The sequence below is a fragment of the Impatiens glandulifera genome, chromosome 3 (assembly GCF_907164915.1).
Source record: "Impatiens glandulifera chromosome 3, dImpGla2.1, whole genome shotgun sequence".
NCBI lineage: Eukaryota > Viridiplantae > Streptophyta > Magnoliopsida > Ericales > Balsaminaceae > Impatiens > Impatiens glandulifera.
This window is the reverse complement of record NC_061864.1, coordinates 5,895,781-5,907,630: the sequence shown is the minus strand read 5'-3', so window position 1 is coordinate 5,907,630 and position 11,850 is coordinate 5,895,781. Positions and strand designations below refer to the sequence as shown.

The 11,850-nt window shown below is 35.4% G+C and overlaps 3 protein-coding genes across 3 annotated transcripts; all 3 read left to right on the top strand.

Annotated features, from left to right (window-relative positions):
• Nucleotides 1-535: 535 nt before the first annotated feature.
• LOC124929295 (nitrate regulatory gene2 protein) lies at nt 536-3,984 on the top strand. Its single transcript, XM_047469618.1, has 4 exons — nt 536-2,317; nt 2,395-2,591; nt 2,823-3,046; nt 3,155-3,984. The coding sequence occupies exons 1-4, from the start codon at nt 718-720 to the stop codon at nt 3,846-3,848; spliced, it is 2,715 nt and encodes a 904-aa protein (XP_047325574.1). The 5' UTR covers nt 536-717; the 3' UTR covers nt 3,849-3,984.
• A 1,117-nt stretch (nt 3,985-5,101) lies between these two features.
• Nucleotides 5,102-7,916, top strand: LOC124929282 (delta-aminolevulinic acid dehydratase 1, chloroplastic-like). Its single transcript, XM_047469605.1, has 13 exons — nt 5,102-5,233; nt 5,408-5,742; nt 5,830-5,941; nt 6,015-6,088; nt 6,169-6,237; nt 6,309-6,392; nt 6,453-6,522; nt 6,627-6,682; nt 6,838-6,959; nt 7,093-7,164; nt 7,243-7,324; nt 7,390-7,467; nt 7,543-7,916. The coding sequence occupies exons 2-13, from the start codon at nt 5,443-5,445 to the stop codon at nt 7,708-7,710; spliced, it is 1,287 nt and encodes a 428-aa protein (XP_047325561.1). The 5' UTR covers nt 5,102-5,233; nt 5,408-5,442; the 3' UTR covers nt 7,711-7,916.
• A 544-nt stretch (nt 7,917-8,460) lies between these two features.
• On the top strand, nt 8,461-10,985 carry LOC124929530 (F-box protein 7). The gene is made up of 11 exons (XM_047469916.1): nt 8,461-8,615; nt 8,839-8,922; nt 8,993-9,105; nt 9,386-9,502; nt 9,591-9,687; nt 9,786-9,859; nt 9,932-9,985; nt 10,070-10,171; nt 10,254-10,312; nt 10,431-10,641; nt 10,720-10,985. Exons 1-11 carry the CDS (start codon nt 8,606-8,608, stop codon nt 10,777-10,779), a joined length of 981 nt encoding a protein of 326 aa, XP_047325872.1. The 5' UTR covers nt 8,461-8,605; the 3' UTR covers nt 10,780-10,985.
• The last annotated feature ends 865 nt before the right edge of the window (nt 10,986-11,850 follow it).

The window sequence follows — 11,850 nt, the reverse complement described above, 5'->3', positions numbered from 1 at the left end:
AATTAAAATCAATTTTACTTTTCATTTTAATAATTTAAAAAATAATTATAACAAACCTACTACTCAAACAAAACAAAATTAATAAAATAATCCCAAATAGCTTTATTAAAAAGTCTACATCTGTAACTTTTATTTAGAAACATCAATCCCGTGCTGATATTTTTATATATTAATTTATTTACTTTTATTTAATCTTTATAATAATATAATAACTAATAAGATTTATAAAATTATAAAAAATTGTTTTATTTTTATAATATTATATTCAGGTTAATATGTGAATAATCTATAATCTACTTAAGATTATCATAACAAAACTTAAATGAAATTGACCTGAATGTGTTGTAGATTATGAATATACTCGTATAATAAATATATATATATATATAATATTGTTTTTTTGGAAAATATTAATATGATTTTTCCGTTACACATTGCATTGGCGGCTTGCGGGAGATTTCTTCTCGTTTTCTTTGATCATCTTCTTTAAATCGCTTTTGCTCTTTTAGTACTAAATCTAGAAAACAGAGTAGATAGATAGATAGATATGTTAAAAGAATAAACTTTCCATCATCTTCAGTTCAAATTTAATATAATTTTGATTTTCTCTTTCGCGAGATTTTTGTTTGTTTTCTGTTGTTTGTTGGATCTGTTGATTTTCTCCGTGCAGAATGTTGTATCGTGGACTGTATTTTTGCACGGAGGAGAAGATCAGAGATGACGGCAACAGTTTTCTGTTTTGCTGAATTAGGGTTTTTGGCTGCTGAGATGGGTTGCGGTGGTTCCAAGGTCGACGATTTGGCACTTGTGGTTCGTTGCAAACAGAGAAAGGAATTAATTATGGCGGCAGCCGGCCATCGCTATGCTCTCGCCGCAGCTCACGTCTCTTATTTCAAGTCACTTGAAAGAGTAGGAGATGCCCTCAGGAAATTTGTACAAGAAGAGCTCGTGATTGTTTCTCCTCCACCTTCCCCCGGCCCGGTGCTCACATTGCCTTCTGATGAACTAAAGCCCAAGAAAAGACACGTAAATGACAATTCATCACCATCTTCCGGTTCTGATTCGAACTCACAAATTCACTCACTAGGTGATCGTGATCATGATCATGATCACGATCATGATCATCATGGTTCGCACTTGCATCTGTCTGACTCTGATTCGGAATTGAGTTCTCCATCAGTCCATGTTCAACATCACAATCATCCACATGAAGAAACGATGCCTCCATTCTCTGGGGCATTTCCACAAACAAATTGGGGGCCATACGGAATTAATTTTCCTAACCTAAATCCGGCACCTTCATGGGAATCATCTGGGATGAATCCTTATCCACCATTACAGCCAGGATGGGATCCGTATAACAACAATTATGGGAATGGGATGAGTTCGACTAATTATCATACATATTACATGAAGAAATCTGCACCTGCTGTTCAGACTGTAATACATGATCCTAACAATTCTCATGAATCTGTGCAGTTACCTGAATCCTCACACAACATGTACCCAAGTTATCCATACCAAAATGGTGGCGACTTCTTCAGATTCCCAACAGGGGCACCGTATCCTAGTTCTTACAGGAATAAGCCGCCAAGTCCCCTGCCTGAGCCACCGCCACCTCCTTCTCCTAACGTCTCTTCTTGGGACTTCTTGAACCCATTTGATACGTTTGATCATGGTTACGCCGGATACTATTCTCAAAATAATATATATGAGAATGGCTCAATTGTTAGTAGTCCTGAGATCAATGAGGTTAGAGAAAGGGAAGGAATCCCTGATTTGGAAGATGAAACAGATCCAGAGGTAATAAAGGAGGTCGTCCACAAGAAGGGGAAGAAAGTGTATGAAGGTGTGAGGAAAAGATCAGGCGTGGGTACAACATCTAGATCAGTACAATCTAGAAAAAAGAGTAGCGAGAGCAGTTCGAGTTCAATGCCATTTCATAAACAAAGTAGCCATGGTTTTCCTTCGCAATCATCGAGTGAGGGCATCTCAGTTGAACCATCTTCACTACACAGTGAGTCTGCTCACTCTGTCAATTTGAAGGAGGAAAAAAGCAGCCCAGAAACCATTTTGTCCAAGAGCTCAGAGGATATTTCCACAAAGAAAAGAGAGGTGACATTTGATGATGGAATTCAAGATAGTTCTTCTACCTTCACCGCTCATATATACAGAGCGCATGGCACAAGAGACCTTAATGATGTTGTTCAGGAAATTGAGAATGAATTTAAAACTGCTTCTGCAGTCGGGAAGGAGGTAGCTTCAATGTTGGAAGTGGGCAAGTTGTCCTATCAACCAAGGGTCTCTTTATTGAAAGGTATTACTAGTTTTCTTGCTAGTATAAAAGATCTGCATATTTAGTTCTCTCATATTCCACTCTTTTTCTTAAAGCAGTGATCTTATCTAGAGTCAACTATGTGATAGCGCCCACGATTTCATATTCAACAGACCCTCCATCCAGGCGATCAGTCTCGACAAGAAGACTGGCAGAATCTTACTTGACGGATTCTGAGAACACTAAGACAATAAACCTCTCTTCTACTTTGGATAAGCTTTATGCATGGGAGAAGAAACTCTACAAAGAAGTTAAGGTGTGTGTATCAGAAAATCTTCTTTGTATTTTTATAATATAGAGAAAATTATTACAGTTTTCTTAGTGGCTAGAACAACATGTTGGTTAGAAGACATTGTTGATGTATGCTTTGAGTTTTATTTTGAAAAATAGAGAATAATAGGTAGAGCTGGCACAGTGATCTAAATGAGTATTTGTTCTACAACAGGGCGATTTCCTTAGACTGAGATGAGAATCTTTTTTATTGTAGGATGAAGAGAGACTGCGGCTGATTTATGAGAAGCGATGCAGAAGATTGAAATCATTAGATGACGAAGGAGCTGAAAGCAGCAAGATTGAAGCTACACAAGCTTCAATTAAGAAGTTGTTGATGAAAATTGATGTTTGCATCAAAGCTGTTAATGCTATATCAACAAGGATACATAAACTGAGAGATGAAGAGTTGCAGCCTCAGGTCACTGAATTAGTTCATGGGTAAACAATTTTTAATTTATTTTTTCCATGTTATTCGAATTTAGTATTGTTTGTGATCATCATCATCTAAAACAGGTATTTCTTTCTTTCTTTCTTTGGCTCTTTCAGTTTGACAAGAATGTGGAGAGGTATGGTTAAGTGTCACCAGAAGCAGTTCCAAGCAATAATGGACAGTAAAATGAAAAAATTGAGATCAAACGCAGTGAGAAGAGATTCGAGCTTGAAAGCCACCATGGAACTGGAGGTGGAGCTACGGACATGGTGCAATCACTTTTGTGATTGGATGCACAATCAAAGATCCTTTATCGTATCTCTAAATGCATGGCTATTGAGGTGCTTGGATTATGAGCCAGAAGAATCATCCGATGGAATAGTCCCCTTCTCTCCTGGACGGATTGGTGCCCCTCCCATTTTTGTTGTTTGCAATGATTGGTTCCAAGCAATGGAAACAATTTCTGAGAAAGGAGTAACAGAGGCAGTAGACAAGTTCGGTTCAATTTTGGGACAGCTATGGGCGATGGATGAGGATCGTGACAAAAAGAGAGAAGAAAGTTTGAAGGAGTTGGAGAGACGACTGCAGTCTGTTCGATTGAACAAGAAGGCGAAATCAGAGGTACCTTCCGAAAGTGGGATCTTACCCTTGGACGATCTGAAGGTGGATTTGGATTCAATGAGAAAGAAATTGCAAGAGGATTCGATTAGTTTACAGGCCAATTTGGTTCCAATTTTTGAGTGTTTGGGTAACTTCGCATCAGAAGCTCTTAAAGCTTATGAGAATGTGAGGACACCCAATGCTAAATAGAAAGGTAATAACTTTGCATGATAGTTGTAGCTTATAATGAGGTGTAGTGATGTTAGTTACATAAGCTTATAGTGTACACAAAGGTTTACAGATTACATAAAAGTAAAATTTTGAATAAAATTTTAGTCTTTTAAGATGGGGACATAGTAGTCAACAAAGCACCCAAATGTATTATTTGTATGAAAGAAGAAAACCAAGAGCCTACAATGAGAGTGAGCATTGAGGATTAAGAACTGTGAGCCGGTCTAAAAATGTCTGTTTTTATCCCCGTCATTTTGGTGGATTATCTAGTTGAAGTTGAAACAGAACCGGAGAACTTCTGATTATAGGTGATTGATAAGATCCATTCACAATGTCATTATGCCATTATCTTCCCTCTGATTGACGCTAGATCCGAAAAGAATGTGAATTCAGCTGAAGATCTCATTTTCTTCTCTAAGATTTTTTTTTTTTTTAAACTTCTCATTTTTTTTTCATCATTTTTCTTGTCATGCTTTTAACTTGGCATTTTTTTACCATTTATATTTATTTAGTTTATTTTGGTTGTATATTGTAAACTTATTTATTGTGATCCATTAACTATAAATTATTATTATTTGTTTAAAATATTATAAATAATGTAATAAATAATAATTTAAAATAAATAAACCCATTAATACTGTAAGATTCATTGTTAAATTATTTATTTACTAAATTTGTAACACTTTTTTAAAATTGTTTCAACTTTCAAGTGCTATCAGATAGAGTTTCATATTAACATATTCATTTAATAAAATAATATTTATCTATAATTTTTAAATAAAATTTATAAATTAATCATTTAAAACAAATTAATAATTATAACTTTATGAAAAATATTATTATTTTTTTTTATAATTTTAATCCAAGAAAATTTGTAATTTAAGTCGATCATGCGCAGAACAATGCACTTAGTGTCATTATAGTTCTCCTTTAATTCTCAAAAAAATTAATTTTAAAAGATTTATACTTTATTTTACTATCCACATGAATTATTTAAAAAAATGTTTGAATATTGGAAGTAAAAAATATTGTTTGATCAAATATTTATTTTATAGGCAATGTGATTTTTTTTTTCTTTCTAAAATATCAAAAAATTGATTTCAACAAAACACAATATGAAAAGGTGTAGGGCGTTGTTTGTACTTGTAATAAAAGTTGAGGGCGTTATTTGTACTTTTCTGTTCGTGTTTTTTTGAAAAAAAAAATTGTTTTCTCTTTATCTACTGGTCGGTCAATATTTGATGGGATTGCGACCTTTTCTTTCTCTTACCAAGGTTGGGTTTTGCAATTTTGTTTCTGAGATAAGGCAGCCGGATCTCTTCCACCAAAGGGATAATTTTGCAGATCCTCGGCATCCATCGACGGTGAGATTTCTCTTTCTTCTTCGTTTTATTTACACCCAATCAATGTCAAGATCTCTTGCTGCTCCTTTTTTTTACTGAACCCATTTTGAAATGTCGTAAAAATCTCTCTTTTAACTGATAGTATATAGCTTAACATGGGTTTTCATCATCTAATTTGATCAACATCACAATTATGCATTGTTGGAACAAATAGCGCCTTTATTGAAGCAATGACTTCTATGGTCATCAACTTTTCCTGCAATGTTCAAGCAATCAAGGGCTTAGATTGTACAAAATCAGTTGGTTTTAAACCCAACGTAAATTCAAATGTTGTCCTTTCTCGTCCGGCAAACCAAACTCGCCGCTCATTGATTTTGAGAGCAAGTGAAAGGCGTCACGAATCAATTAAAAAAACGGGTATGACTGATGATGAATGTGAAGCAGCTGTGGTGTCTGGAAATGTTCCTGAAGCACCTCCAGTCCCCCCTAAACCCGCCTCTCCAGCTGGAACCCCTGTTGTTCCTTCACTCGTAAGTTCTCATTTACTAACATTGATTCTGATTATTTTACCTTTCAATTGAAGCTAGCTAATTCCCATTGGATGTTGTATGCTGCAGCTCCTTAATAGGCGTCCTCGCAGAAATAGACAATCACCTGCACTTAGAGCAGCCTTTCAGGAGACTCACTTATCACCAGCTAATTTTGTGTATCCTCTTTTTATTCACGAAGGTTTGTAAATCTTGTTGAAGTATAATTTATCCAGGGTCAAACAAAAGTATGTCTTACCTTATCTGATCCTCAGGGGAGGAGGATACTCCTATCGGGGCTATGCCTGGATGCTATCGGCTAGGATGGAGACATGGACTCGTTGCAGAGGTTATTTAAGCCTCAAAATTGCTAAATCCAGTCAAAATTCTGAATTATGTAGCTTAAAGAAGATCATGTTTTCTAAATAGGTGGCAAAAGCACGAGATGTTGGTGTTAATAGTATAGTGCTCTTTCCCAAAGTACCCGATGCTTTGAAGGTTAGTGTCAATAGTAAACAACTGGTGCCTTTTCAAGAGATGTAGACAACATAACTCATTATGCTATTCAGACTTCTGCAGGGGATGAAGCATACAACGAAAATGGATTAGTTCACAGATCTATAAGGTTGCTGAAAGACAAGTATCCGGATCTTGTAAGTTATTAATATTTCCACTTGTAATTGTAATGGTCATTCTAATAAATGTATGTTTAGGTTATCTACACTGATGTTGCTTTGGATCCATATTCATCTGATGGACATGATGGTATCGTGAGGGAAGATGGTAAGTTGTTCGACTATGACAAAATAAATTGGATGCCTGAAATTCTTTTGGTGGTCGATGAAGATGCTAATTATACTGCATTTGATATTGTTAATGCAATTTAGGTGTCATAATGAATGATGAGACTGTTCATCAGTTGTGCAAACAGGCTGTTTCACAGGTAATGTGAATTCTAAATTTTCATAAGGACGGTTATTATGAGGTGTAGGATTCTTGGTGGGTCAAGGTCTTCCTTTTGTACTGTGAATTTTCTTCTCTTATTTTATATTAGAAACTGAAAAATGTATTTATGTTTCACTTATGCATGATATATAGGCACGAGCAGGAGCAGATGTGGTGAGTCCCAGCGACATGATGGATGGTCGTGTGGGGGCCATTCGTGCAGCTCTTGATGCTGAAGGTTTCCATCACGTGTCTATAATGTCATATTCGGCCAAGTAAGTAATTTTCTCGTACTTTTGTTAAGGTCCTATTTGTTTTATTTTTTTCCATATATAGGTTTATTCTAAGTATAGTTGAATTATATTTGGGGGTTTCAGAATGAATTTAACATGTCACATATTATAATAGGTATGCAAGTTCATTCTATGGTCCTTTTCGAGAAGCTTTGGATTCAAACCCGCGATTTGGGGACAAGAAAACGTATGCTTAACATTGTTGGTTTTGTATTTAATTTTAGTTTCTAGTAATTTAACTTTTGGAATGGTGTGTTTAAAAAAGTTATCAGATGAATCCAGCTAATTATAGGGAGGCTCTGGTTGAGGCAGGTGAAGATGAGGCTGAAGGGGCAGATATACTGTTGGTAAGTTTGTTTCAGGTTCTTCTTCATCTTCTTTGTTTGTTCATCTTCTTCTTCTTTGTTTGCAGGTGAAACCAGGGCTTCCTTATTTGGATATCATCAGACTTCTTAGGGACAAGTCTTCTTTGCCTATAGCTGCATATCAGGTTCATCCATTTTTCTCTTATAATGTTAATAAAACTCTTTTTCTCATTTACAAAATCCATCTAATTAATAAATAGGTTTCGGGTGAGTACTCGATGATCAAAGCTGGAGGTGTCCTTAAAATGATTGACGAAGAAAAGGTGATGATGGAGTCCCTTATGTGCCTAAAACGGGCTGGCGCTAACATTATACTCACTTACTTTTCCCTACAAGCAGCCAGATGTTTGTGTGGTGAGACGAGATAGACGATTGAAAAGATTATACTCACAACTCTTATCATGAGAATGTTTATGATTTTGTTTGTTGCTGCTGTAAACTAATTGTTTGTTGTTAATCATGGAAGTTTATGTTAATAAAAAAGTGTCTTGTCTTTAATTTAGACAATAATAAGAATGCTGGAATGATTGAGGGATTGTCATGTCTAATTCTGATTTTGTTGTTGATTTGTTTCTTGTTGTCACACTTAGCAATGCCCCCATTGCTCCATTTGGATTGATTATTAATTTTGTAATTAATATATTGTTTATAATATATTTTGGTCAAAAATTAATATCATAATGTTAAAATTAAAAATATATTTTTATTTGTTGTAAGATTTTAAAAAATTTAAAAAAATAAATATTAATATTATTTTTATTCCTATAAATCAGTCTTAAAATTAAAGTTTGATCATGATTAAAGGAAATGTATATTTTAAATTCAAGAAACTAACTTAACCATACCATTACATTCACTTGAAAGAGTTCTAATTTATAAGTGGAATTCAACATATTTAATTTAATGTTTTTCAGAATTATAATAAATATTATTCAAATAAATTCACTAAAATAAAAAGAAAACAAAGTTGAGGATTTGATTCCAACACTATTGAAAAAGTGAAGGACAATGATTGATTATTAGCTTCTTAATTAAAAAATAAAAACAAATTTATTTCAAGAATGTTAGAGAGAGAGAGAGAAGCAGACAGGTGGCAGACCGCCAACCGGGTGTTTCTGAATCCTTATCCGTCGCTTTTAAAACAGTCCGGTTCCAAAAAAAAAAAAAAAAAAAAAAAAGAAAGAAAAGAAGACCCAGAGATATTTTACGGTGCTGCACAACCGTGATCGTGTCTGCGGGGATGATTGTTCAACCAAGATCTTCATGGCTTCAGGTAAATTTCTTCATCAGCCTCAATCGGATCGATTGATCATCACTTTTCGTCTTAATTAGAAAATTAACTTTAATGCTGTGTTCCGTCTCAAAAATTGGATTGTAGTTTTAGACTTTTCCCATCCTTGTGTTGATCAATTCCTTCACATTTTCTGAATTTCGCCCAATTTTTCTGAAACATATGATCTGTCAATTGTTTGTTTGTTTGTTTGTTGTTGATGTAGATATTGCTTTAAACATTCAAGCTGAACTTGAGGCGGCGCGGCTGAAGACAACCCAATTCTTAATTACACAAAGGCCATGGCTAGGTAACATTTCCCCTTCCAATCTCTTACTCACAAAGGCCATGGTTAATTAATTTCCTTTTATCTTGTGTAGATCTTTATGGAGTCCATGTCAGGCCTGTGGCTCCTCTTGGAAGTGCAAGTAGTAAACCATTTGTTGATCAAGCATTAATCCACAGAGCCTTGCCTGATGAGTTACTTTTCGAGGTTCAACTCTCTGCCAATCTTATTGTAGCAGCTTCCAGTTTTTAAATGCCATTATTTGAGTCTTTGATCTTGTTTCGTTTAGCCCTATAGTAATAGAACCTCCTTACCTCCCTCCCTCCCTCCCGTTCTAATCAGAAACAAGAATGGAGTAGTATCTTCTGACTTCTGCATTACCTCTTTTCTATCAATTAGAACTTTTGATTATAAAGAGTTCCTTCAGGGTATTGGTATTTGGATGATGTAGAAAGGGGAAATTCAGTTAATAAATCATTTCGTCCAGGTCTTTGCAAAAATGACAACATACAACTTGGGAAAGGTTGCTTGTGTTTGCCGAAAGTGGAGATATACAGTTCGGAACCCTGTATTTTGGAGAAACGCGTGTTTGAAAGCTTGGCAGGTATTTCAATCTTTTGTTGATGAATGTAATACAATCTTCCAGCTATCTTTGTTTTTCTGTCATAACCTTAAAGCTTGTTCTTCTGAAGGTTTCAGGAGTTGTGCAAAATTATAAGATTTTACAGTCAAAGTATGATGGATCATGGAAGAAAATGTGGCTTTCAAGACCAAGAATTCGTATTGATGGTAATCGTGGTTTTATAGTGGTCATGAGGGAAAATTGGTGATAGAATCATTTGTATTTCTGAAAGATCAATCCTATTTATTATATTTCGTTTCATCAGGTATTTATGTCAGTAGGAACACATATATCCGAGCAGGTGTTGCAGAATGGACTGTTACCAATCCAGTTCACGTGGTTAGTTCTTTTATTTCTATTTCGTGTATTGTGAAACACCTCCCTTTGTTGATTCATTCTTGCTAATTACAGGTTTGCTATTTCCGCTATCTAAGATTTTATGCATCTGGGAAGTTTCTGTACAAGGTTGCATCCCTAACTTGTATGGATTTCTTTTTATATTATTTTTGTCAAATTCTAACATGTGTTGCTTGTTCTCTTGTTTCCCAGAATAGCTCGCAAAAGATTAAAGATGTTGCAAAATTCATGAACTTCCGTTCAGCTAAAAGTGAAAGTGTTTACGCTGGTCACTATTTGCTCTCAGATGACAAGGTTAGCGTTTGTTGTTGTTCTATAATTTGTATCCATTCATTACTGATTCGTGTTTGTTTTCGAATAATCTTGTGTTTGTAAGATGGAAGCTGCTTTCTTGTATCCTGGTAGGCAATCAACTGTGTGGAGAATCCGCCTCAGGTGTGATGCTTGGAAACTGTATTTTATCTCAATCACTATCCAACTAGAAAATTAAAACCAAAACTCCTTTTCTTTACATTTTCGGTTAAGAGGTCATTTATGTTTGTTGATTTGACAGACTGAGAGGAACAGTACCAGGAGCTAACAATCGTCTGGATCTGCTATCATTGGTCACAAGTGGTGTGAACGATGTTGAAGTCAATGGGAATAATGACGACATTCTTGGACTTGTGGAAGGATGGGAAGAAGATGAGACACATAATCCAGAAGTACCTGCTATCTCTCACAGGAGAGGACTAACACCCTTTGTATTTGTTCCATTTGAAGAGGTACTTAACACATCTTGGTTGTACTGAACTTCCGAGTTTCCTTTTCTTCTTTAACAAAATTATCGTGTGCATTTGCAGGTGGAAACGTCGGTTCTGAATCTTCCTGTAGAGAGAATGGATTATTTTGTGCCTGGCTGAATGAAAACCTGAAAAACTTAAATCTTGAATGGATTTGTGAACTCATTAAATATGCATAAGATTGTTATTATGTTTTATGGTATGCTGGGCTTTTGATATGTATCCTCTGAAGGTAGCATGTTTGCAATTAGTTTGAAGTATGTAAATTAGTGCTGGTTGGTATGTATATGTTTGGTAAGTACTTTATATTTGCATTATTTTTGGTGCGACTTTTGTTGTTAATGTAATAAGCTAAAAATAAAATATAGTATGTAGTTATGGGAGAGGAGGATCTTACTTTTGTGGAAATGGTCAGGGTGTGCAAGTAAGTATTCATCCATTTTCAACCAATTGGTATACACCTCAATAAACTGATGGAATGCATGCATCAACATGGATTCCACGTGCAAGGCCAGTTTGAGAGATGAGATAGGCATCAAGGCTCATTCCATTGCATCGTCTATTGCTAGTGCAAGGCCAGTTTGAGAGATGAGATAGGCATCAAGGCTCATTCCATTGCATCGTCTATTGCTAGTGCAAGGCCAGTTTGAGAGATGAGATAGGCATCAAGGCTCATTCCATTGCATCGTCCATTGCTAGGGTTAGACGAGATGGGCATCAAGACTCATTCCATTGCCTCTTGCTAGAGGGTTAGATAGCAAGTTACCAAGCGTCGTATTCGGGAATTGAAATTTATGATGATGGCTAAAAGACTCAGCTGTAGCCCCCATCCGGGAAGTGAAACTTACAGAATAATTTCCGCAAAACTTGTGATGTACTCTAAACTCATGGGTACACATTGTGGCGAGCAAGTTAATGGCTATACTGGAAGCACACTATCTTATGCAAAACGGAGATGAAGAATTGTCTGAAAGCTGCCTATTAATTATCGCTATATGTAGTTATCGTAACAATTATGGAAACAATCTGTTTGTAATTAACGTTATCAAAAGTATATTTGGAATTAAGTATACCAAATTTGGTAAAAATAAAATACAAAATCTTTTCCGAGGTTAGACACACAAACAAACAAATTTGGCGAGATGTCTGAACATATATGCACGACATCATTCGCACATGGAGAAGAAACTT

Bases quoted from the DNA above. Each gene is read 5' to 3' on its own strand.
- LOC124929295 (XM_047469618.1), top strand. From the start codon at position 718: ATGACGGCAACAGTTTTCTGTTTTGCTGAATTAGGGTTTTTGGCTGCT. The intron at 2,318-2,394 runs GTATTACTAGTT...TTCTTAAAGCAG, and splicing joins AAGGGTCTCTTTATTGAAAG to TGATCTTATCTAGAGTCAAC. The intron at 3,047-3,154 runs GTAAACAATTTT...TGGCTCTTTCAG, and splicing joins GTCACTGAATTAGTTCATGG to TTTGACAAGAATGTGGAGAG.
- LOC124929282 (XM_047469605.1), top strand. From the start codon at position 5,443: ATGACTTCTATGGTCATCAACTTTTCCTGCAATGTTCAAGCAATCAAG. The intron at 5,942-6,014 runs GTTTGTAAATCT...TCTGATCCTCAG, and splicing joins TCCTCTTTTTATTCACGAAG to GGGAGGAGGATACTCCTATC. The intron at 7,165-7,242 runs GTATGCTTAACA...TGTTTAAAAAAG, and splicing joins CGATTTGGGGACAAGAAAAC to TTATCAGATGAATCCAGCTA.
- LOC124929530 (XM_047469916.1), top strand. The intron at 9,986-10,069 runs GTTGCATCCCTA...CTTGTTTCCCAG, and splicing joins CTGGGAAGTTTCTGTACAAG to AATAGCTCGCAAAAGATTAA. The intron at 10,642-10,719 runs GTACTTAACACA...GTGCATTTGCAG, and splicing joins TATTTGTTCCATTTGAAGAG to GTGGAAACGTCGGTTCTGAA.